General features: G+C 46.9%; 1 protein-coding gene across 2 annotated transcripts; it reads left to right on the forward strand.

Annotated features, from left to right (window-relative positions):
- The first annotated feature begins 1,398 nt into the window (after positions 1–1,398).
- Positions 1,399–24,432, forward strand: N4bp2l1 (NEDD4 binding protein 2 like 1). 2 transcript variants are annotated; one of them, XM_076923838.1, is made up of 5 exons: positions 1,399–1,835; positions 19,285–19,412; positions 19,728–19,816; positions 22,005–22,081; positions 23,151–24,432. In XM_076923838.1, the coding sequence occupies exons 1-5, from the start codon at positions 1,663–1,665 to the stop codon at positions 23,320–23,322; spliced, it is 639 nt and encodes a 212-aa protein (XP_076779953.1). In that variant the 5' UTR covers positions 1,399–1,662; the 3' UTR covers positions 23,323–24,432. The 2 variants fall into 2 exon arrangements, with proteins under 2 accessions (XP_076779953.1, XP_076779952.1); XM_076923837.1 differs by having other exon boundaries at positions 1,403–1,835; positions 23,073–24,432.
- Positions 24,433–26,095: the final 1,663 nt, after the last annotated feature.

Genomic DNA, 26,095 nt, shown 5'->3' on the forward strand with positions numbered 1-26,095 from the left:
CATGTCTTCATGCTTGCACACTAAGACTCTAGCCTACTGAGCCATCTCCTCAGCCCTCGGTGTGTGTGTTAACCACATTTTTGGGTTTGTTTGTTGTGTTTTATTCTAGAAAAACAGGGATCAGTAGGTGACCAGGGTTAAGATCTCTACTCAACAAGAAAGGCAGGACCCCCCCACCCAAAAAAGATGGAACACTTCATAAATTTGCATGGGGCCATGCTAATCTGCTCTGCATCATTCCGATTTAAGGTGCTGCCAAATCGAGCTCCTTAACCCCATTTTGTACCATCCACACCCCAAATGCCCCATGGCCTTATGTAGCTCTTTACTGGACAGCAGAGGATTGGAATGAAAAGAAAGCATTTGAGGCTGAGGGAAACCACGTTTGTCAACGTGTGCTAAGGCTGTGCTCAGGGTGCTGGTGACTCACTTCCTCATCACATGCAAACTGGGACGTATTTCTCTACAAATGTGTCTTCTCCGTTCCTCATACTTCCCCTCAACATGCACACGGATCTTTTGCAGTACTAAAAAGGACTAAAGAAGTAGCTTCATGCCGGGAGGGGAATTCGGGGGGGGGGAGCAGCCTGCCTCACTCCCACACCGCAACCCAGGGGAAGTCCAAAGCCAGCGAGCTGCGCGCAGGCAGCCCCTTCCTAAGGCGCTGATCAGGAAATCTCTGGTTTTGACATAGATTCCGAGTCTTAGAAAGACACTACTTCTTTCTCCACAGTTCCTTCTCGTAATGCCCATACCTTAGGTGCCAGACTCAAAATGTTTTTATTTTTACAATTGTAGCCAAAGCCACCAGCATCTCGGAGGTTCTAGGATGTAAATTTTGAACAGTTTCATTCTGAAAACCAGGAGCGTCCTATTGCTTTTATAGGGAAATACTGGAGAGTCACAGCCAGTACCTACCAATGGGTGCCGCCAACTCCTGAAACTTGAACTTGGTTTTCTATAAATGGTCCCAGGTTAATCTCCCCGTGCTGTGTGGCAGCAGAAGCTATTCATGCAACCTCCTGAGTCCACCGGAGACCCAAGGAGTAAGAAGAGACTTAAAAGTTGCATACAGCTTTTTAAGGATAGTTTTGGCAGGCCGGTACCGGTACTAAGGAACTGTACAGGACCCTGAAGGAGTGTACCTCAGCCCTTGGGACCCTAGCCAGGTGCTGATGCACACGCAGTAGGGGAGACAATGGCCTTTACTGTGACTGTTCTGATGGGCTTGTCACACTCTCTAATCTCCAACGGAAAGTATTTACTTTCAAGGTCTAGGCCTGTCTGAAGTGAGACGAGGCAGAGCTGTAAGAAGAGGGCTGGGCTTCCACTGTGACTGCAGGGAAACCTCCCACTGTGTCCCCGGGGCCAGGCCCCTTCCCTCGGGAAGGGCAGCGGAAGGCGGCGGGGAGCTGGCAGTGGGGAGCGCTGGGGGCTGCGTCACCCACGCTTTCCCGCGGCTGTCAAGAGTCGCAGCGCCCGGGGCCTCGCAGGTAGAGACGCCCCCTCCCGCGGTTCGCGGGGCTGGGGAGGAGGGGCTGGGCTCCGAGCGCCCGCCCCTCCATCTATCACATGGCCGGAGAGTCACAAAAACAACAGCTTTGGCCAAGACCGTGACTTCAGGAAGGGAGCCCAGGGCCCTCGCTGCCAGCCCCCCTCCCCATGGAGGACAGTTTTCTGGAATCGTTCGGGAGGCTGAGCCTCCAACAGCGGCAGCAGCAGCCGCCTCCTCGGCCGCCGCCCGCGCGGGGGCCACCTCCGCGCCGCCACAGCTTTAGAAAACACCTCTACCTCCTGCGCGGCCTCCCGGGCTCGGGGAAAACCACGCTGGCCAGGTAATGAGAGCGGCCTGGCGCCCACGCGCGCCCCTGCCCCGAGCGGCTCCGCGCGCCGCCCCTGCCCTTGCCCCGCGCGCCCGAGAGCTTTGCCGCGCGCCGGCCCGGGAGGACGGACCTCGGCACTGCGCCTTGCGCAAGCCCCAGACGCCGCCGGCCCTTCCGCGCCGCGGCCGGCCTGCCTGGTGCCCCCCGGGCAACCTTCGTCCCCTGCACCCCCAGGGTCGGGGAGGCCCGCGGGGACTGCACTTCGGGGGGGGGGGGAACCTTGTGGCGACTGCAGAGAAACGCGCTCCCGGCCCGCTGGCGCGCAGGCAGCCGCCACGGCGTCCACAGGCGCTTGTCACCGGAGCGATTTCGGGGGGTTCCGGGTCGGTCGGGGGGTCTTCCGCGCGGCGCTGGCCGGGGACCAGGGGGGCCGCTTTGAGATCTGGTGGATCGGCGCAGCCCGCGTCTGCTTTGGCGGCTGCGAAGGCGCACAGGTGCTCTGGGTTGGGGGCGGGGGGGGGGTCTGGCGGCGCCACCACCGACCGTCACCGACAACCTCTCCGCGGGCGCCCAAATTCGTTCACTTGCGAATTGCGTAAGCGGCTCCTCCGGGTCCCCGGGCCGAGAGAACTGCGCGGGCTTGCTGCCTGCTGCACCTTGCTAGGCCCACCGCTCCAGCCTGAACGCCCTCCACTCCCTGCCCTGCACTTGGTGTTCCAGCAGCGTTGGACTGGTTCTCTCTCCTTGCTGTGGTTGATGATGCTGGCCCTCCTGCCTGGCTTTCCCACCGCCACCCTTTGCCCGACTGATCTCACTAGCCTTTTAAAACCGGTTCTAATTACCTCCCCTCGCAGCTGCCTCACCCTGCCGTAGAAGCCGCCCTTCTTCTCCGCGCCACGGCTCCTGTTTACATCTCTGTGACTGCGCTTAGGTTTGCACACGATTGCTTTCTTCCTTCTGTGAGATACTTGAAGATAGGGGCCCTGTCTTACCCTCCATGAACATTATGTGGCACACACTAGTCCATAGAAGCAGACACTTGCCACCTGTGTGCTTTCCATTTCATCAGATAAGGCTAGCCCTAGGACCCCGGAACCGCTGAAGAATCAAGGTGGCCTGCGGTCACATGCTGATTTCCATGGCACCAGGTAGTAGTGATCACAGGGGGAGGGCCGGAGCCTTTTGGATGTGGATGATGGGGAAACTGAGATATCCTGATAAAGGGACTAACATTTGTATTGGGGTTCTAGCTGATTTGTGGAGGAGAAGCATCCGGCTAACGAAAATTGGTACCTTTACATCTTAAAGGGATAGGTACCCCTTTTCTAAGACACCCTTCTGTAGGTTCTTTCCGGAGGCTCCTGGCAGTGGCAGGTTGGGTGGTGTGGAACCCCGGACAACTTGGTTATTTTGTGATACAGCAATTCACAGTGGGTGCATCTGTTACCAGGTGTTTTCAGGATGCTGAATCTTGTTCGATCTCACTTTCACTTTGCCAGTCTGTAATCCATCATACGCTGAAAGTCAGAGAAGGAAGTAACTTGTAGCCATGACATCTCTAATAGTGCTGAGAGGAAGTAGTGTGACGATCAGAGAACAGGGAAGAGAGCAGAGCCGCAGCGAGCAAGGGAAAGCCAGGACTTGGCCCCCGGGGAGGCTTTTAAGGGTCCTGTCTCTCCTTTTCTACACTTCTAGGATTTTAATTTCTGCTTGACATTTGACTAAGCAGAAGACATCGGACAAGAGAACATCTCATTAAACACCTGTAGGGACAGATTGGGTGAGCCCTGACCTGCAAGCAGAAGCCCGCTGTAGATCTACCTCATCACTAGCTAGCTGCTGTCTTCAGCCATCCTTCCGCCTCTCTGTGACTACTAAGAGGTGATTACATTAGAGGGTTTAATCGGAGTTTTTCTCTTTGTTGCCAGACCTAAAGAGTGCTGGCCTCAGGTCAAGTATGGCTTCCTAGCCAAGCTTTGCCACTCACTGTAGACGTCGCCACTAGTTAGGTGACTGATAGGCTGTGATGAGCCTTCTGAGTAAGAGAGGCATCCTCGGCTGTGATCTGGAGAAGGCGTACCATGGACTGTCCCCCACCCCCTCCCCTGGTGCTGAGCAGTGTAAGCCTTGGGACTCAAAAGCTTGGTATGCTTCCGGGTGGGTTGTGGGTTTATATATAAAGTGTAGCAGGGTGGATTGCAGCCCAGAGCAAGTAAGAACTGGTCTGGAAGTCATAGCAAGGCCTTTTCCCAAGGGTCTTTCCCAGGGAGGGAACAGAAGAGAGGAGACTAGAAGATTGCTTTAAATACCTTGTGTAGAACATAGACACGATACAGGTGTTGTGTACTTGCTAGATCCGGAGAGCCATTTTCTCTATATGCTTCCCACATTTTCTATAATGAACATGTATTTCTTAAATCAGATCAATAAAACTTTTTTTTCCCTTTAATGTTGGAGAAAGTTAGTTTTTGCAAATAAGGGCTCATCTTTTTCTGCTTAACTTTTATATCTCATTTGACTAAATAACTAATAAAAATCTCTTTTAAAAATAGGATATGTCTTGTCTTTCAAGTCAACATTATTTTCTAGAATCTTCATGTCCACTGGAAGATGGAGAACATCTTTCTGAATTCTTTAGATTTTCTTTTTAAATTGGGTTTTATCTGGTTTAACCACATCACAGTACTCAAGCTAGTGTGTGCTCTAACTCCTCATTAGAATCTGCTTTCAGTTAAGCATCCGTTTGGGGATAGGTGGTTACTACGGACCATGATTCCTGTCCTGGGAACTCATCCGGAGGAAATGCTTGGACAAGCGTGTGGAGACAGAGGAATGTTCATCACAGAGATTACTTATGTGACAGGAAAAAAAAAGACAAATAAATGTAATATATTAAATAGTAAATATAAAAATAGATTAGCTGATGAGTCATGCAGTCACTGATGGAAGCATACACACACACACACACACACACACACACACACGACCTGTAAATATATTCTTTTTTGAAACTAAAAGCCTGTCTTAAGAGATATACACAGGTCCCAGCCTGTAGCTCAGTGGATAGAATGTTTGCCTGGCACGAACAAAGCCTTAGATTCGATCCCTGGCACCACAGAGCAGCTGTGGCAGTGCACACCAGTGATCCCAGCACTTGGGAAGTAGAGGCAGGAGTATCATAAGTTCAGGGTCATCTTTGGCTGCATGGTGAGTTCAGTACCAATCTGGGATACGTACGTGAGCTCCTGTCCCCAAAGTGAAAAACAAACTAAGAAGAAAGCTACACAGAGACACGCAAACCTCATTTTATGCTCAGAGAAAGAGGTCTATTATAGATGCTTAGAAAAACAAACTGAGAAGAAGAAAAGTAGGCACCTACGGGTGCTGACTTAGTAGTAGGACCATAGACTTTCCCTTCATTTGCTTTATGATTTTCAGCAACAGTTGTGTGTTGCTTGGTAACCAAAAAAAAAAAAAAAAAAAAAAAAACCCAAACAACAACAACAAAAACCTTTTGAAAGCTATTTGTGTGTGTTTACCACATGTGTACTTGATGCCTAGAGAGGTAAGGAGAAGGCACTGCCTCCTTTGGAACTAGACTTTCAGATGGTCATGAACCATCGTGTGGGTGCTGGGACTCCAACCTGGCCTCCCTGAAGAGCAACAGGTGCTCCTAACTGCCGCACCCTCTCTCCAGCCGCTTGGTAACTTCTAAAGGGGAAACGTCAAGGTGCAGTCAAGTCCAAAGTTCTCTGTTTAATGACTTGGATACTAACTGTGTCCTCCTCTCAAGGTTGGTCTCCAGTTGGACATACACTAGGAACCCCCTGAGGAGATGGACTTTTTAACAACTATGGCATTTTTTCTTGCTTCCTTGACACCTGAGGTTCTCTGGTGACAGGAGCCAACCCCACAAATACATTCACTGTGAAGATCACAGAGAGCATAGCCAACACAGGCGCTGTGGGATGTGAGGGTCACTAATCAATAGTGACCACGTTCCCTTGCTTACTGTAGAAGGGCCTAGAAGGTGTTTCAGAGTAACAAGCAGAAGCAATCACAGGGGACAATCAGTTCTGTCTGAAGGCAAGTGGGGTGCAAAGGGAACAGTGCCTTTGTGCCAGTAGCCTTGGAGGGTAAGGGAGCCTGAGCAGAGGGTGAAAGCCTGTTAAGAACAGAAGCTCCTCCACATGGAGGTGGTTCTTGTCTAGGCCTTGAAGAGGGGGCAGAGTGGGGGATGGGAAAGAGCTGGTCCCTCTGAGATCTTCACCCTCTGGCACCATCACACACAACTCCTAATGTATTCAGTTAGGCTCAAAGGACGCTGCCTAGTGGCTGTCCTTTCTCCTCCGTCACATCTCTCAGGACTGGAAGAATGCTTGTCTAATAAGATGCGGGGACAAACAGGTGAGGAGAAAGGCGTGGGTACAGAATCACTGAGAACAGGGACCAGTTCATGGACGAGGCAATGACTGTCCTTCACAGAGGGAAGACCAACGCAGAGAGTCGACAGCATTCCACTTTTCTACATCACAATACGGTAGCAGACAAGTGACAGCTCAGACCTCTGGGCGAAACCACTGTGGGAAACGGTTACTAGCATTTCCAGTTTTCCATGGTTTTCCTGTATTTCACTAACTAGGATCCTTGCATTACTTCCCTCTGGGGGGTTTAGACAAATGGAGACTAAATGCCATATGAGTTTTACAAGAAATAGGAGTTTACAGTGTCATATGGGTTTATAATCACTCACCAAAGGCCATGTTAAGGGAAGTGACCCCTCCACAGTATTGAAACCTCATCATCATGTGTCCTGGCCCTGCTGGGGCCATGGGGGAGGTGCAGCTGATAGGGGTCTTGTATTACCGCAGGTGTGGACTACGATTTGAAAGGACGTAGAAGTGGGTGCAGAAGTCAAGAAGGGCACCTTCACAGGAACAACTAAGGGGTGTGGCTAATCTGAGGGGTGTGGCTAAGGGGTGTGGTTAAGGAGCCTGCTAAGAAGCTCCCGCAGTGTTCATCTGATACCAAGGCTCTTCTATGATCTTCATCAAGGTGGGAGCCCACTCCCACCATGGTTTTTTAATATTTGGGCTTAGATCTAGAGCCCCACACATGGCAGGCAAGCAAGCACACTATCACAGACCTCCATCGCCAGGTCTGAACCAGAACATAAAAGAGACTAGTCAAGAAACATCAAGCGTGGTAGAAAACCCTTCAGGCCCCTGTTAGGGGCCTGATTTAACCTGGACTTCAAATCTCAGGGTAAGGAAGCTACTACCTTTTATCATTGTCGGTATTAAAAAGAGATGTTTCTCCTAATTAGAAACATCGCCAGGGTCTTTTGCTAGTGGATTTCACTGGGAGCTGAGATTCAGACTCTTAAGTGTGGGCTTTTCAACTGATCCCAATGTACTGGAGAGGAGTGTCAACTTCCAAGTCTGGGTCTCTAGATAGGCTCACATGGTAGTGTGCTTCCAACTTAATTGACTTCCTTGTTGGTGCTCCAGTGAAATAGCTGTGGAAGGATGCTCTCCAGGGCCATCTGGACTCTAATACAATAAGATGTTATTTTTTGGTTCCTACAAGTCATCTAAAATCTGCCTAGCCCCGTGTAACTGGGGAAGGCTTGTGAGAAGCAAATGAACTTGGGAAACACTCTGTTGCATCTTGTGCACGGCTTGGAAAAAGCTCTCAGTTATATCAAGGTAAGGATCCAGGAAGAGGGAGGGAGTCATGGAGACTAGGAGCTCATAAGAACTATTTATCTTTATTTTATGTGCGTGTTGTTTTGCCTGTATATATGTACATGCACCCTATGCATACAGTGCCCTCAGAGGCCAGAAAAGGGGTCTGGATCCCCTGAAACTGGAATTGCAGATGCTACGTGAGCTACCATGTGGGTGCTGGGAACTGAACCCTGGTCCTCTGCAAGAGTAACCAGTGTGCTTAATGGCTGAGCCATCTCTCCAGCCCCAACCTTGTGCTTTTTATTTATTTCATACATGGAAACGCTGGGATCAGGGCATGGCACACTTATGCAATGGTGAACTCACAGGGGCTCTTCAGAGGCAGATGTTCATGCATTGTCCCCAGAGTCATGGAGTACCCTGTTGAAGGATGATCTTAGAGCTGAGGACTTTCAGAGTTGAGACTAGCATATGAGGAGGAGGGGCTTTCTCTGCTATCTAGGGAGACTCAAAGCATTATTTAGCTTATTCTGTGACACTTTTTTGGTAAACAGATGCCCTACCCCCAAAACATACCTCTTTGTTAGAATGTGAGTTTCAGGAGATGTGATGTAAGTTCTTTGAGTCAGAATCTATATCTAAGCTACATCTTTATCTATCTCTATATAAAACTATATCTGAGTTACATACCTGTAGTCCCGGCGCTTACTGAGTCGGAGGCAGGAGGATTGCTGCAAATTTGAGGCCAGCCTGGACTATATTAGTGAGATCCTGTTTCAACAAATACTGTCTTTAAAAAAAAAAATTTATTTATTTATTTATTTATTTATTTATTTATTTTATGTGAAGAGGGCATTGGATCCCATTACAGATGGCTGTGAGCCACCATGTGGTTGCTGGGAATTGAACTCGTGACCTCTGGAAGAGCAGTCAGTGCTCTTAACCCCTGAGCCAGCTCTCCAGCCCCCAAATACTGTCTTTTTTAAAAAAAAAGATTTATTTATTTATTTTATGCATATGAGTACACTGTCACTCTCTTCAGACACACCAGAAGAGGGCATTAAACCCCATTACATATGGTTGTGAGCCACCATGTGGTTGCTGGGAATTGAACTCAGGACCTCTGGAAGAGCAGTCAGTGCTCTTAACTGCTGAGCCATCTCTCCAGCCCAACAAACACCATCTTTATTTTCTGTCCTGCCTCTAAAAGAAGTCCTGCATCTTGTAGGAATTCACGAAAGAGTTGTTGGGTGGATCGTTAACGAAAGGCAACTCTGAAGACTTCCTCAGAGATGGATGCTCAGATGCTAGTGTGGTTTCTGAGGAAAGAAGAAAAGCAAGAAGAGGCTGCTCACGTGAGCAGATGTGAGAGGAAGGTGTAGAGACTACACGGGGAGGAGGGCAGGCTATACCACGCATCCCAGTTACCACTTGGTGCAGAGAACTCTACTTTTTTTCAATGTATGAAAACATTTGATAAACAGCCCTTTTATTTGATCTTTAAATTAAAAATAGATTTAAAAATTAAGATCAAATGTGTGGTTGCCGCTACCTGTGATTCACAGTAAAGTGAGGGCCTGGATCGCTGCCCTCTGGACCAACTAAAAGCCTGGGTTTTTGGTTCCTGATTCCTTCCCCCAGTTCTGAGAACAAGCGGCCATGACTGATGGACTGAGAACAGTCACAGGGAGCAGATCCCATTGCAAGACATGACACGTGACATGACACATGTCCAGGTGTCAGATACAAGAACTTATCTAGAGGTAGGTGGACCCATACTGCCAGATGACGGTGTGTGGGGCTCTGCTGTTGGATCCCAGAAACATGGAAGTGAGAGACAGTGAACCATAGGCCAGCCCAGGAACTGTTACTAGCCTTTGCGGCCCATTGCCACAGTAGAGGTTTCTCGGGAAGTGGAAGGCTGCGTATCTAATTAGGTCTGAGAAGCAGACACATTGGAGACCGAGGCCCATCTCCCAAGGTCAGGGCTCAGCCCTAATGTCGGGGTTAGCAACAACAGTCCTCAGGAAGCTGCCCAGGGTTCCCCCCTGCTCTCAAGCTGCTGGGTACTGGGTAGAATACTCCTCCCTCCCAGGTCTTTTTGGAGGCTGCCCTTGAGAACAGTACCACACAGTTTGGGATCCTATGAGAAGAGCTTGCGAAGTTATGGCTAAAGAACATGGCATTCGAGAGCCGTCCCTCAGGCCTGGAGAGATGGCTCCATGGTTAAGAGCACTGGCTGTGTTCCCAGAGGATCCGGGCTCGAGTCTCAGCATCTATATGGAAGCTCACAACCATTTGTAGTAACTGGAGTTCCAGGGTTTCTGACACCCTTACACAGACACACATGCAGGCAAAACACCAATGAACATAACATAAAAATAAACTGTATATTAAGAAAAAAAAACCATTCCTCATTCTCCAAGTATTTGTTACCTCCTGTGTGCCTGGCATTCATTCTAGATACTGAGATAAGCGTGCCAGACACGACACAGAAACCCTGCCTTCAGGGAGCATGTCCTCCATCCTGGAGATGGTTGATGACATCTGTACCATGCTAAACACCCCACACAAACACAGTAAAACTCCCAAAGCCCTCCCGAGCTAATGCACTTAAAGTGTGCGCCCCAGGTCGACCCGAAATATGCACAAGAGATAAGCCATTGGAGTTTCTTCATGGCAGGCGTCATTGTGAGCACCCCAAGTGTCTGTAGAGACAGCTAGAAATTGGCAGGCTGCGTTTTATCTTTAACATTCTGAACTAGGGGGTTAGTATGGGGCTCCGGGGTCAGAGCCTGGGTTTTTGTTGTTGTTGTTTTGGTTTTGGGGGTTTATTTATTTGTTTGTTTATTATATTTAATGCATATGAGTACACTGTAGCTGTCTTCAGACACACCAGAAGAGGGCACCAGATCTCATTACAGATGGTTGTGAGCCACCATGTGGTTACTGGGAATTGAACTCAGGACCTCTGGGAGAGCAGTTGGTGCTCTTAATCACTGAGCTGTTTCTCCAGGTCCTCTACTTGAGCATTCATTATACAGGAAATGAAAAGCCATAGAGCAGCAGTTGGCACACGGCACCTAATGTTAGTTTTTTTGTTTGTTTGTTTGAACTCGTGGATAATGGAGTGCTCTGTGGGAGTTAAAGGGGGACGAACCCAGCCTGTGTATCAATATGAAGAGATCGAAAATATGCAATGCTCCATCTTTCCACTCATAGTTCAGGCAGTGCTCTAGTTACTTGGGAAGCACTAGTGAAAAAAAAAAAAAAAAAAAAAATCTTGCCCAGGCAGACCTAATATGCTTGCGGCGGGGAAGTAAGTGTGCAATGTGAGGGCACATTGTGATTCCAGGAGGGCGCTATGGAGAGTGGAGTGGGGTCCAGGAGCACAGGGTTAAAGCGGGCAGCTGGCTGAACTGAGCCCCAAAACCAGGAGGAGAAGGTGCTGACGAACAGCCCTGGGTAAAGGGTCCGCAGGGTCACAGCCTTGTCCTCGCTGCCTTGGGGTTTAACTCTTGTTTATGTTGCAAGATTCTCTGTGATGCAGAGAGGAGTGAGGGCTCTGAAGAAGGGTGTTGACGGAAAAGCAGAAGGTTACAAGGGAAAAGGATATTGCCAAGCATGTGGTGTGTGTGTGTGTGTGTGTGTGATTACTCTGAGGTAACCTTTGGAGCTGTAAAGGTCTTTGGAGGCACAGGTTAGCAGAGGCACAACGCAGAAAACCACACAGTAACACAGCAAGTGTGAATATGGCCGTGCATTGCCTGTGACATATGACATCTTTGAGCTGAAGACGCAGCAGTGATGGCAGCAATGGGTCCCAAGACATCTTCCGAGAAGGCTGTCACTGTGCAGTCATTTCCAGGAGTGTGTGGCAGGGTGTGCTTTAAAGCTGCAGTTTCAGGGGTTGTTGTCTCCTCTTGTGGTGCAGAACAAACATGTGGAGCCTAGAGTTGCCCGGCGGCTGGGTCGTGGGAATGGTGGCCACACAGGGCTGGTGAGGACGACAGGGGAGAAATGTGACCAAAGTTCAATGATGTAACTCAGTGTAAGCATGTCATCATCGGCGCTGGAGATGGCTCAGAGGTTAAGAGCACTGGCTGCTCTCCCAGAGGACCGGGTTCATTCGCAACAACCACATGGTGGCTCACAACCATCTCTAATTCCAGTGCCAGGGGATCTGATGCTCTTTTCTGGTCTCCACAGGCATCGGGCAGACACACACCCAGGCACTCACATACACGTGTCGGTTTTTCTTTTTAATTAAGGAAGTGTCGTAATAAAAGGCAGACTGTAACTGCAGGTGAAGGCACACACGTGCAGACTGTGGCTATATGTCGCCGATAGGTGAGACAGTATGACGCATTCTTCCAGAGCTAGGAGAACACCCAGAGTGTGACACCACACAGCATGGTTCTCTCTAGACCTGAAGGAACACCCTGGCAGTGCCACTTGGAAACTCTGAACCCTGGCCAGCTATTTAATCTCTCCAAGTTTCATTATCTGAAAACTGGAGGCCCTATTATTTACTTCATAAAAGTGTTACAAAGGTCAGGGAGAGCTCGGACACACCAAAATCTTTGTTTCCAGCTGACCACGCTGGGGAAGTTACTGAAACCATCATGGCGCAAGAAGGAGATGTTTTTCGGTGACATTGTTCAGAGACACTTCTGCAACAACAACAATTAAAAAGTAAAAGTATAAATTTTATAAAGAAAATATCCTCACCACCGAATATAATAAAAATATCAGTAAAGAAGGCAAGTAGATTGATCCAAACAGGAACAAAGTGATAAAGCCCAATGGCAGTTCTAACTGCAGTCATGTGGTACAGTGTAGAAAGGATTTCAAAGTGATGGGAAAAGGCAACAGTTTGGGGACAACCAGGGTCCTAGGTAGAAAAACAATCAAGTTAGATCCCTACCCAGTACTGTGCATTTAAGTAAAGTTTCAGGTGGAGTGAGGAACTAGAACACAGACACACTGACATAATCTTGGGGTGCAAAGGCTCTTCTGTTGTCCATCAAAGGCACAATTGGAAGATAAGAGAAGTTTTATGTAGCAGGGGGTACGTTTGTAAAGACTTAGCCTTTATAATCTAGAGATTCCTAAATAACGTTAAAAAGCAATTGTTCTAGCCGATAGGAAAGTGAAATTCGGTAAGATTCTCCTCCTGACGAGGAACCCCTGACCAACAGACAGGAGGCGGCAGGAGAAGCACACGGGGTAATCGAGAGATGATTCTTAGGTAAACTGTGGCACCTCCCCGTGAGTAAGCGTAAGCTGCCATGCGTTCAAATGCCACAGAAAAAAAAAATTCATAGGGTGAGAAACAATTTGTTATATATAAACTGCTGGTGAAAACTTGGTATGATTTATATCACATTCCTGTTTTCATACAAAAGGTGAACTTCTTAAAGATGTAGTCTGGGTGTGGTGGCGCACGCCTTTAATGCTGGCACTTGGGAGACAGAGGCAGGCTGATCTGAGTTCCTGGCCTGTGAAGGTGACCTAGTGAGACTCGGTTTCAGAAATGAAACAAGCCAGCAGGCAAGCAAGCAAGCAAGCAAACAAACAAACAAACAAAATTTGGGTTCGGTAATGGCACTAACCACCAAGCCTTACTGCCCTAGTTTAACTCTGGAACCAGAATGGTGCAGGGAGAAAAATGACCCCTGGCACTTGCCCTCCGACCTCACACATGTACATAAACACAATTAATAGAGTATTTAAAGTTTTTTTCTATATAAGATCAACTGTTAGAAATTATTTTTACATGGAGGAATACAGGAGCCTACCCTTACTTTTCAGCACTTTACTGTTTCTTTTCTTTCTTTCTTCTTCTTTTTTTTTTTTTTTAAGATTTATTTATTTCATGGTATGTGACAGTCATTCTCTTCAGACACACCAGAAGAGGGCATCAGATCCCATTACAGATGGTTGTGAGCCACCATGTGGTTGCTAGGAATTGAACTCAGGACCTTGGGAAGAGCAGTCCGTGCTCTTAACCGCTGAGCCATTCCTCCAGCCCCCACTTTACTGTTTCAATGTGTGTCTTTGCTAATTAGGATATAAAAGAATACTTTTTACAAGCAGGAGCCTCTTTTTCTAAGAGGAGCCAGCTTGAAGTGTATCAGCAGCTAAACTTGGGACGGCTGGAGCAGTGTAAATGAGAGGACGGCACATGCCTGGAATCCCAGCATTTGGGAGACAGAGGCAGGCGGATTGACCATGACTACGAGGCCATCCTGGGCTGCACAGTGAACTTTAAGCCTGTCAGAGCTACTGTAGCAAGCAAGTATAGGATGGGCTGAGCATGGTGGTACATGCCTTCCATCTCAGCGCTTGAGAAGCCGAGGCAAAAGTAGTTTGAGCTTCATAGCAATGAATAAGTAAACAAATAAGATAAAGACTATGAAAAGAGAAGAGAGGCAGCTCTTTATAAGACAATTCTACCTAGAAGACATGACAAGAATTTCAAATGAGAAACGTTAAGACTTGCGGGATCTCGAGATGTCTGTCGGCTGCACCGGGAAGGCTGCTGGAAGCCAGGACAGTCACGTGGTCCCGGCTTCTCACATTAGTATTGTCACTAAGCCAGCCAATGAGCTTATTGGACAGAAGAAGACTCACTGACCTGGATGTTTAGCCGAGTAGGTGGGTGTCACATGAGATCAGGAAAAACAACTCTCCTCCTTACCACCCTTCCAAAAAGGTTTAGTCCAGACCCAATCCCGAGCAAACAACCAGAGACTCATCTGGACTCTTCCGGAAAGAGAGAAAGACATGGGGACAGTTTTAGATGAAAGACACATAATTACCAAAGATAGCACTTGGAATGAATGAAGATCGTTTGGGGAATCGTAAGAGAAAATTTTAAATATTTAAATATAAAATGAATTAAAGTAATTTTCAATTATGAGACTGTGAGAGGAAATTTTGAAATCTTTTTTCCCCCTCCCTTCTCCTGCTCGTTCTGGCCCAAAGGTTTATTTATTTATTTATTTATTTACTTATTGTATGTAAGTACAGTCTTAAGACACCCCATAAGAGGGCATCGGATCTCATTACAGATAGTTGTGAGCCACCATGTGGTTGCTGCGATTTGAACTCAGGACCTCTGGAAGAGCAGTCAGTGCTCTTAACCGCTGAGCCATCTCTCCAGCCCAAATTTTGAAATCTTTATGAATTCATATTCAGGCATTGTGCTTACCTAGAAGAATGTTGGCAGAGAAGGAACCCAGGAGTAAAGAACCTTGAATAGAGGAAACAGAATAATTGAGACCAAATATGACAATCTGGTGACTGTAGACAGAGGGTAAGCAGTGTTCATTGTTCTGTGTTTCCCCCATTTGTATATAATTTTGAACATTTTCTAATTAGAAGGTGTGGGCAGAAAAAAAAAAAAGTCCAGGTGCAGACTAAAAGAAGAAAAAGGCAGAGGAAATGAAATTTAAGGGACATGGTGACCAGAGAGGATGTGTGGATCTTTTCAGCTCCTGACCCAAACAATTCAGTTCTAGGGAGAGCTTACTGAGAGGCTGTTCAATGCACAGAACTACCAGGGGTAATGGCCCAAGCTGGGTCATGAATAGGGATCTGTCTACCAACACGTCTGAAAATGTAAAGTCAGAGAGGTACCAGGGAGACCTATGTAACGTTGGGCCTTCCCAGCTGATAGATACCCATCACGCCGTAGTTCTTGATGGCTAAATAATCATGGAAGAGTAAGCTATGAAATACAGATTAGAACCAGAGTTTCTCTTGTAATTTTAGTGAATTGGGAGAGGGGCAGTGGAGGAGGGGAAACCACAGGGAAGTGATTGTCTATTTTTCTCCCCGTTCTTCTGTTTTTTACTCATTCAGTTGCCCTAATGTGTGGCTCCTGACCGCCATGGAGAAGGTTAGCTCTGAGGCACACGCCCCTCATCTCTGAAGCTGGTGCAGTGGTGTTCATTGCTCACACTTAAGTTTTACAGTCGAAATGCTGTCACTTAATCACCTCTGCTTTGCTAGTGTTGCTACTGGCTTGAATTTTCAAGGTGTTGCTATGGTGCTGGTGCTAATTTGACATTTAGATAGAAGTTTAAAAAAAAAAAAAATTTAAAGGAACAGACCAAAGGGGAAAGCAGACCGACACCACACTGGTGATGCACACTCTGCTAGTTTGCTGGGAGGACAGGGGAACCCATGGTCACATGAGTCTTAGGAATGGAGAACCCATGATGCCTGGTAGTGGGCCTGAGCAGTTTCACTCTGAGTGAACCATGGCAGTCAGAAAGGCCAGCAGTGTTGTGTTTTGTGTGTTGTCTAGAAGGGACTAAGAAGCAAGTAAAGTGTGCAGCAACCGGCATGTCTTTAAGTTCACCTAGAAAAACCTTAGAGACTTAAAATTCTGCCCATAGTGTAAGCCACCAAGAGGCAAAGAACAGGAGTCCATAAGGATTACACATGGAAAGAAAACTCATCTCTGAAAAGGTTCAGTGACAGAAGACAGGTGAGACCCAGTTTAGAAGGGACAGTAGTTGGGAGCGGGGGGAGGTCCAGAAGAAAATAAGCCTTGGTTTCAACAGTCACTTAGCACACAGGAGAGATACACACAGGAGAAATGACTTCCAGTTGAATGGGAGATTTTATTAAAAACAAGTCATATTTATGAAATAACCTGAAACTTGAGTGTATTGACCAATATCTGTGTCACTCGGCAAAATTTAAAATGCCCATCTGTGAAGTGGCTTCCTGCACTACCCCTCACTCTACAGGGTCTCTGTCACCGTTTGCCTTAGAGGTCAGGGCTTGGGTACGGGTTTCACCTTTTCAGCTGGGTCGGCAAGCTCAGTGAATGGTCTCTGTGAAGACTGAACCTTTGTTCCTCTGCCCCCTGGTAACTTCTCCCATCTCCATCACTGTCTACGCCGTGGGTGACTGAGCGTTGCCAAGTTTCCCGTGTTCCCAATTCCTTCAAAAACTTGAAACTGATTTCTACCCGGCCAATGCAGGAGAGCAGATTGATTCGCTTTCCCTGACACAATATGGTGTCCACTCCTGCCCTCCTGCCCAGGGGCCTGGAGACTCAGGCAGCCCATCAGAAGCTCACAGGAGGCTTGCCCAGACTCTACACTCTCTGTGTGTGAAGGACACCAGGCAAGACCAGAACTCTTGGGCTGACTCAGCGCAAACTGTGACTCCCGAGCGGTACCCCCATCCACCCACCCCCACCCCCACTTCCATACACAGACTTTCTGTATGTGAGAACTACCATGAACCGTTTTTTAGTGTCTTTGTCATAAACCTGCCCGTTTGGATGACCTGTGGTCCTCTGACATGGTCTCCATGGTTTGCGGCCACACTTTGGACTGCTGTCAGCTTGCCAAATTCCTCTTAAAACTTTGCGTGCAGCGTTTCTGATGACTTACTACAAGGAAACTGTCCCAAGCCCTTATTTAGTCTCCCTGGGTGTGTCGCTTCTGACTTCTGGTATCCCCTTACATAAGAGGTACGAAGTTCCTCGATCCTCAAGGTCCCAGTCAAATGTGATCTCTTTTGCAATGCCTCGCTTATCTAACTGCTGATGTTTCTGGCCCACACTGTTTGTTGGTACATTGTCCTACGTGTGTCACACAAGCTGTGCAGGAGGCCTGGTTCCTTTGCCAGCGTATCCAGTCTTGAAAGTAACCACTTTAGTTTTTGTGCCTTACCGCTTCCTGTAACACTTGGTGTCTGGAAATTGTCGACCCGGGGCTTAATAAAGTTGGCTAATTGTTCCTAGTCCTTTGATATGGAAATTTTTATCTCAGAGCTGAAGAGATGGATCAGAGGTTAAGAGCAGCAAGAGATTCCCAGCAGCCACGAGGTGGCTCACAACTGTCTGTAATTCCAGCTCCAGGAGGTCTGATGTCCTCTTCTGGACTCCATGGGTCCGTGTGCAGGTGGTACACAACTAGATAAATAAGAATAAACAATAAAACGAAACGTATGCCTACATGTTCTCAAAGTCTACCACGGACAGTCAGGTTGCTGTTAAAAATCAAGGTGTCCCTTGGATTCCCCGGGTGCCACCGCAGACTATAACAAAATGCATTCACTTTGTTGTTTTTTCCCCAACTCTGCCGTCACGCCCTCTGAAGGATGCAGGTAGAGAAGCCTGTTTTCTGTCTCTGGATTGTGTATGTACTGACATGTCAAAGCGGAAGCTCTTACCCTTTGCCCTCCCTCATCCACTGCAACACCTAGAAGGCCCCCATGCTCAGGTGCACTGTGCTCGGGTCCTGGCGGCGGGCTGGGTTGGGTAAGTTGTTCCTGACCCTCAGCTCTGCTGAGCGCCCCACCGTTTACAAAGTGCTGTCCCTTCAGTCCTTCGAATTGTCCTCTGTGTCTTACAATTGAGAAGGCAAGCTCAGGCAGACGGGTTCGTGGCGGCTGCAGGGGAAGTGCGAGGGTGGAGCCCAGTTCTACAGCTCCATTTTGTTTTGTTTTGTTTTGGTTTTTTTTTTTTTTTTTTTTTTTTTTTTTGAGACAGGGTTTCTCTGTGTAGCCCTGGCTATCCTGGAACTCACTCTGTAGACTAGGCTGGCCTCGAACACAGAAATCCGCCTGCCTCTGCCTCCCAAGTGCTGGGATTAAAGGCGTGCTCCACTGCTGCCTGGCCAGCTCCATATTCTTGCTGAGTTAAAATAAAACCTCCCTCTATCTCTACTGAGGACAGAAACTAACAGGGCATGCGCGGTCTCTCCGCCTGCTTTGCCCTTTGTATTCCCGCCCTTTTCACTCTCCAGGCAGCTGTAGGAATGGATTCCACTCACTAGCAGAATCTGTTGGGCTGCAGGGCGTGCATCGCCAGATAGTAAGCTTCTCTGGTTTGGGTTTTTTTTTGTTTTGTTTTGTTTTTGTTTGTTTGTTTTGTTCTGTTTTGTTTTTGTTTCTTATCACAAGGAGGCTGTTCCGTACCGTCCCGGCCACTATCTGATTTGATAGTACCTGCTCAAAGATATGATGCAATCCCAAGTCGAAGCATCTCTTTTGAAATTCTTTCCTGTAGATCTTAACTCCCCTCTCTGTTTGGCATAAAGGCACTCTCTGTGATGTTACTTGTTTTCTGTGACATTTTCATATTTCGGTCTGCCCAGAGTGGTAGGGTTAAGACAGCACAGGGGCACCATTGGGTTCACCTCTCTCCTTCTCTTGTGCTTTTTCCCGCTGGTTTAGGTATTGTTAGAACTCAGAGGGTAGCTCACACACATCTCCTTTATCCACATTTCATACCTCAGCAAGAACTAGTTGCTCAGATGGGTCCTTACAGAGATCAGAGCTCCGAGGAATGGGACCCAGGACAGGTAAGAGTTTAGGGGCCAAGGGAAGGGCTGCAGTGTGGGGGCTCTGTGCCCGACGGGAGGTGTGGGAGGGCACTGCGGTCTCGGAGAGGAGTGGCCCTGGTAACTGATGTCCGCCAGGAAACAGTCACCATGCCTTCGACTTAGCCTTGGAGTTTTAGTCGATCCTGGTCGCTGCAGGAGGCAGTGGCCGTGACCAGTGAGTGACCTCTCACTTTTAAGAGTTGGCAACAAGCACAATGGCCTTGTGGCCTCCTGCCTCCTGTTGAGGAGCGATGACTTCTGACTTCGGGAGATAATTGGTTCTCCTTTTAAGTGAAGTTGAGAATTCAAAAAGTGGAGATCTCAGAATGATTACCTGCTGCTAAGTTGGAGAGGAGCTGTTCTCCGTGACCAAGTGTCACGGGAGAATCCCTTTTCTGTTTTTCCACTTTGCAGACAGCTGCAGCACGACTACCCCAGAGCCCTGATTTTCAGCACGGATGACTTTTTCTCCAGGGAAGATGGCGCCTATGAGTTCAACCCCAACTTCTTGGAGGAAGCTCATGAGTGGAACCAGAAAAGAGGTGACAAATTTCTTTCCAGGCCCAGGGAGGGACAGGGAGGGGGTTGGCTTTATGCATGCACATTGTGGCAGCTTCAAAATGAATACATTTCATGGAAGGAACTTTAACCAAAAGCTCTGACGTTTTCCTGCCCTGCAGAATGTCAGGGCTTAACCCCTGTTGACTCCAGCAAACAGAAACCCCCTGATAATGGTTCAGCATGAAGTAGCATTTCCCTGTGGGAAGACAGTCTTTTGTAATGACAGTAACAGTGTGGATGATGCTTGACCTGCTGACTGCTGCATGCTGCTCACCTTCTGTTGCATTGTGTTACAGCAAGGAAAGCAATGCGGAATGGCATATCCCCCATTATTATTGATAACACCAACCTGCACGCCTGGGAAATGAAGCCCTATGCAGTCATGGTAGGGAGAAATATCATTCTGAATTCTCCGTTATGGACATTTTATGAGAAAGTTGAAACCTGGGTTCTTTCCTCTTTTTCTCATCTTCCATGCTTTCAGTAACTAATGGTAGTGTTGTCTTGGGCTTTCGCTTCAGTTCAGTTCAGTTCAGTTCAGTTCAGTTCAGTTCAGTTCAGTTCAGTTCAGTTGCTCTGAGGGTCCTCCATAAATAGCAGTACTTGGTCTGAGTCCTTGATAGACATTTTCCTTCCCTCCCTCCCTCCCTTCCTCTCTCCCTCCTTTCCTTCCTTCCTTCCTCCTACTCCCTCCTTCCCTCCCTCCCTTCCCCTCTTCCTTCCCTCCTTCCTTTTTCTCTTTCTTTCTTTCTTTCTTTCTTTCTTTCTTTCTTTCTTTCTTTCTCTCTCTCTCTCTCTCTTTTCTCCCTCCCTCCCTTCCTCTCTCCCTCCCTCCCTCTCTCTTTCCTTCCTTTCTTTCTCTTTTTGAGGCAGGATCTTACTATGAAGCCCTGGATGTACTAGAACTCACTATATGGACCAGGCTGGCCTCAAACTCATAAAGATCTGCCTGCCTCTGCTTGCCTCCTTGCTAGCTCTTCAGTTGTGGCTATTTTCTGTTCAGAGGAGCATCCACTGATACTTGCATGGAGATACAGACTAGAGAATGCACTGGCAGGGCTATGGGCCCCAGTGAGTCAGGTCTACCTGCTGGAGGCTGGGGATTTCAGCACTCTTTTGCTGAGAGTTCCAGGGCAACAGAATGTCTTAGTCTATGAACAGATTTAGGATTGACAGTGTGACACGATTAAGGCAGTAGAATACAAATGCCCAGCACATCACTCTGCTCCATTCTGATCTTTTCAGACACTTTGTATCTGGTGCTAACAAGTTTTCATTCGACAAACAAGAAAGTGGGAGGCAGACAGCTTCTTGAGTTACACATGGCCCCTAGGATGTTGTGAGGTCTCTTCCACAGAGCTCTTGGCAGTTTAGTTTTAAGATTTCCCCGCCCCCTCCACACATTTAGGCAAAATAGCATAGAGACAGGTATGCTTCTGTCTACTGACGTCTTTCTGTCAGTTCTGCTCAGGCCCAGGGGGTACAGCTTGGATGAGTTCACATTGACGGCCACAAGAGGCGAGTGGAGCCTCGAAGAGCTGCTGCACACAGGCGCAGCCCAACCCTGCATTAAGGAACATCCCACAGTGGCTTCCAGGAAGTCCTTTCTCTTTTCAGTTTTGAGTACTAGCCACCCACAGCTGTTAATGAGACCCAGTCATTGCTTGTTCTTGTAACACAGCAGTTGAATTCTTTCCTGAATAGAACCACCTATCCAAAGGGTGACGAGGAAACTTAAATATTTAAATGGACTTATTAGTTGATAAACACTAATCTTACCTACTTGTGGAGTGCAGGGGGCCTGCTCTGGTGGATGTGTTCCTGGCTGAATCAGGGTACATAGATTATCTGCCACCTCCAGCATGAGTTTTGGGTGGGACGAGAACACTCACAGTTCTCTCTTGGCTATTTTGATTTGTGTAATACTAACTATAACCCCCTCTGGTGTAACAGCGCACTCCAGCTTATGCATGCTGCCCGAGAAGGAAATCCCTCAGCTTAGCTCAATTAATTCTGTTTTCTAACACGTTGAACACTAGTGATAGTGGATGAACAAAGTGGTGAGCTTACGGATGCAAAGAACATCCAGATGTTTACATGAGAGCCCTACTCATGTTCTAACCACACAGAGATGAGGCCCAGGGCATTTGGGTCAAGCACTGCAGAACAGGGAGAGCTGGGATTGCTGGAAACGGTGTATAAAACCTGTAGAGATCACTCTTATTCCATAAGTGGCGCGCTCAGTTACAAACCAAGGTGGGAGGAGCTTCAGGAATTCCTCAGGTTCACTCTTCACACCTGTGCTCGGGACATTTCTTCTTGAGTTCAGTGGTTCATCTTAAGGATGTTCAGATTCCTACCAGATAAAACTGCTCATGTTTGACACTGAGACACATATAACACAACGGGAGAGACTAGGTATGGGGATGGAATGCAGGAGATAGATTCAGGTCCTGGATGACTTATAAAACGGGGTGTTTTGACAAGACTGCACTGAATGTTAAGTGGAATGTGAATATCCCCAAGTCTGCATGCCATGTCCTCACTGTCTTATGTGCTTCTGAAAAAATCAGGCCCTTGAGAATAACTATGAAGTTATATTCCGAGAACCTGACACTCGCTGGAAATTCAACGTTCAAGAGTTAGCAAGGTACCTCTTTGTTTTCCTAGTTCCTCCTTCTGTATCCTGCTGTTTTCAGGAATTTCAGACTGAACAAAAGCATCTTTGCAGGCAGGAATGGACTAGTTTTCAGGCCAGAAATGGTAATTCTTAGAAACTGATAACTTTGGACTTATTAATGTGAGGTCCTTAGTTTAGAACCAGATGTCTAACATGATGCTAAATGCTAACCTTTGACTGGGACCTGGTCCTTAGAAGAACATACTTTGTGCTCAGTTGCTTCCACATTAATGAACATTTAAAGCAATTACTCCGCATGGGACAAGATCTTTGGATGTTAAGCAGAATGTGACACATTCCTGCTGCTTTGATTTACATAGCAACACATGTCCAAATAGTAACTTGGTTTTTAATGCCCGACATCTGATAATAACACTCTGTGTCACCTGATGTCAAATGACCCAATAGAAGCATAATATTCCTAAAGCAAGTCTATGGTCATCCCCATGATTGCCTAGTTGCTAAATCTGACATGGTTCAGAAACTCTAGTCTGTAATTGAAATCTTGGCATTTGAATTTCTAACCACATCCCCACTAGTATTTGTGCCCTCCGGAAATTAAGAATTTAGTAAGCGTCATTTAATGGTATCAGACCAACTGATCCAAACTGGTGATAGATGTGTGCACGTCATCAACAAGCAGACCACTAAATGCATGAGTTAATCTTGCGGTGTTTGTTCATAGTCAACGTCACGTAGCCTTTCTTTAGAAAGGTCTAAAGCCTTCTTTTAGAAAGGCCTTTCTAAAGCTAGCCCTAGGCTTTTGGGGGGTGTGCAGAGTAGCGTGAGAAACAGCGGTAGAGCCAGAGAAGTACCTCAACAATAGGACGGAGGCCTCTGCCCGGTGTCCTGTCAGAGCAGCCGCCATGCAGTGAAGGAGTTGGATGTAATGTAAGCTACTTATTTTGATAGCCTGCCTTAACTAAAGATTTGTGGGGTTTTTCCTTCTTTTTCTATGTAGAAGAAACATCCATGGGGTCCCAAGAGAAAAAATCCACCGGATGAAAGAACGGTATGAACACAATGTTACTTTTCACAGTGTCCTTCATGCAGAAAAGCCAAGCAGAGCGAACAGAAACCAGGACAGGAACAGCGCACCGTCCAATGGCTCCGGGTACTGGAACGCCTACACAGAGTTCCCCAACCGAAGGGCTAACGGCACCTACTCTAATGAGAGCTACAGAAGGGGTGGCCCCTACCAAGGATATTAACAGCCTGTGCACAGCCACTGCAGAATTTTCCTAGAGAAAGTTTCTACTGCAAATTTTGGTATTTATTCTTTGTTCAGTTTTAGCCAGAGCTCTAATTCCAGTGTAAATAGCCATGCCCAGAAGTTTCTGAACAGAGGTCATTATATTCATTATCTCCAACAATCGATGTCAGTGTGCACCCGTACACATGGTCTGATACTGCGGAAGTGCTGGAGTCAAGGGTCTTTCTCCAGGGAAAGAATTGATTTGAAACTGAAATCCAAGATTATCAATTAGTTGCATAGAGTCATAAATAAAACGAGATGTTACTAGTACATTCCTATAGGCTACAGTACCACCGTCTCTGACAGATCCATCTTCTCTATAGAGCTGGAGAGATGAGGGAGGCAGAGGCAGGAAGCAGCTTAGCGCCATTGCTGCTCTGATGATCTGTCTGCCTCCAGAGACCTGAGCAGTCTCTCTAATGGCACTGATTTTCTTTTAGACCTAATACGCAGAAGGGAATGTAGTCCCTCAAGGTAACATTAGGGGAGTTACTCCCTCATTTTAATGATGTGTCACTGTTAGAGATGCCTGTGAATTCTTAGTAACAAAGGCAACTAAGAAGAATCAGTACCATTACAGTCAGACCCTGCAGACAGCAGCGTCGGGACAAACTCCTCCCTCTTAGCCTGTAGTCCAACAGTGTAAATAAGCCTGCTTCTGCAAAACACCAGTTTTTAAGAATCATCAAGTGATTTCTAAAATGATGCCTGTACTGTGTTATTAGTTAGTGACCCAGATGTTTAGATGCAAGGAAGCAATCAGGGTGTCATCATACAAGGAGATGAAAGTCATGCCCACCGAGATGAACAGTCTGTTTTATGTGGTGTTGAGACAGTAAATGGTGGAATGGCCCTCATATCAATTATGAACGTATGAATCCAAATTAAATCCCAGCAGGCTGGAATCAGATTCATTGGTACGAGACCATGACAAGAACATGTGAGATGAATGCTCTATTTATTTTTGGCCAACAGCTTCTTTCTAATGTTTTGTGAAATATTATTTTAAGTGTCTTATATAATGGTGCTTTTATGGTTATTAAAATTGTATATGGTATTGAATTTATATTGGGTTTTCCATTGAATTTATTTATTTTTTGTTTAACAACAAAACATTTACCAAAAACCAAGGACTTCAACCATAAAATAACCTTTGCATATATCATAAGCTTATTCTTGAATCATCGTTAATAACTGGGAGGAATGAAGTCCACGCAGTCGAAGGTCTACTTGCCATTGTCATTATGAACACTGTTGGGATCCACTCAACATCTCCGTGACAGTAACAACACACTTCCTTAACATTTTCCAAACTGGTGTCTTAGTAATAAGTAATGTTATATAAAAATAACACCAATAATGTTATATAAAAATAACACCAATAATAAGTAACACTTAATAACAGAAAGCCCAGATGACGAGTCTCATAGTAAACTGGGATGAATCTGCTGTTCTAACTTTGCACACAGCAGTCCTGTAGCAATTTGTTTAATTTTCCTACATGCCAGGCCCAGGTAATTTTTAGAATCATAGCTTGTAGGCTGCCTGCAGGATGGCTTTGGTATGGATGGCTTCATGCATCTAAGTTGGCAGAGGGGAGAAGGGTCAGAGCCTAGATGGAATTCCCTTCCTCTGGGTTCCACACGTGCAGCCAAAGGACCAGATCCACGTTTCCTGATGTGGCTGGTTGGCTCTCAGAGCTTTGGTTTGCCTGAGTTGAGGCTGAAGACCACAGTAAAAGTCTTTAGCTTTGGACCCAGAGCCTTCTCAGAGCTCTCCTGCCCAACCACGTCTCTGCTTTCTCCCACATGGAAATACCAAAATACTTGGTTTGGAAGCATAAAACTGTTTAAATGCCACCAAATATGTATTGAAAAGCAGTACATACTTTTCCTTTCAACTCCTCTGGCTTCTGACTTACAGACCCTTTGAACAGCCGTCACTGACTTGCATTACTATGTCTCCACTTGCATTATTCATAGAGCTAGCCGAGTGCTCTGGAACCAAAGGCTCTCATTAAGGATAAGTAACACCGAATGCTTTTGCAATTCATCCCTGGTCATACAATACACACTGCTGGCTTTAACCGTTGTCACGTTCAGAAGGAAACTATGCACACGTAGCAAAGTTTCATACTTTGTTCATGCAGTGTAGATGTTTGTGGTTTATGTAAAAGGCGTCTGTACTAGCTGTCTGGAACTGGTGGCCTGAGAGAATGGAGAATGGAACAGCACTTTTGACAGGATGCACAAGAAAAAAGGTTTAATATCAGCGGGGTGGTGGTAGCTCATGCCTTTGATCCCACCCAGTTCTTGGGAAGAAGACACAGGTAGATCTCTGAGTTCCAGGACAGCCTGGTCAACAGAACGAGTTCCAGGACAGCCAGGGCTACACAGAGAAACCCTGTCTCAAAAAAAAAAAAAAAAAAAGTTGAATTTTATAAATAGCATATCTCCTATTATGTAAGACTTGTTTACTCTGCTCTAGGTTGGGTCTCCAGGACAATGATTAGGACATGAAGACCAAATTATTTTGTGAACAAAATTTAAATCACTAAGAGTAGAACACTTTCCGGCTGAAGCTCAGTGAGAGCATCTTCCTGCTGATGGGGCTGTGGTCAGGGAAGGACTTCATAACAAGCTGCCTTGAACCTCCTGTGCAGTGAAGGATGACCCAGACTCCTATGCCTCCCATGTGCTGGGATGACAAGTGTGTGTCATTATGCTTGA

Source organism: Arvicanthis niloticus, chromosome 24, assembly GCF_011762505.2.
Source record: "Arvicanthis niloticus isolate mArvNil1 chromosome 24, mArvNil1.pat.X, whole genome shotgun sequence".
NCBI lineage: Eukaryota > Metazoa > Chordata > Mammalia > Rodentia > Muridae > Arvicanthis > Arvicanthis niloticus.

What these genes read in the sequence shown, in the direction of transcription:
- N4bp2l1 (XM_076923837.1), top strand. Translation starts at nt 1,663, where the DNA reads ATGGAGGACAGTTTTCTGGAATCGTTCGGGAGGCTGAGCCTCCAACAG. An exon ending in TGAGTGGAACCAGAAAAGAG is followed by an intron (nt 19,413 to 19,727) that starts GTGACAAATTTC and finishes ATTGTGTTACAG; the next exon opens with CAAGGAAAGCAATGCGGAAT. An exon ending in AACGTTCAAGAGTTAGCAAG is followed by an intron (nt 22,082 to 23,072) that starts GTACCTCTTTGT and finishes TTTTCTATGTAG; the next exon opens with AAGAAACATCCATGGGGTCC.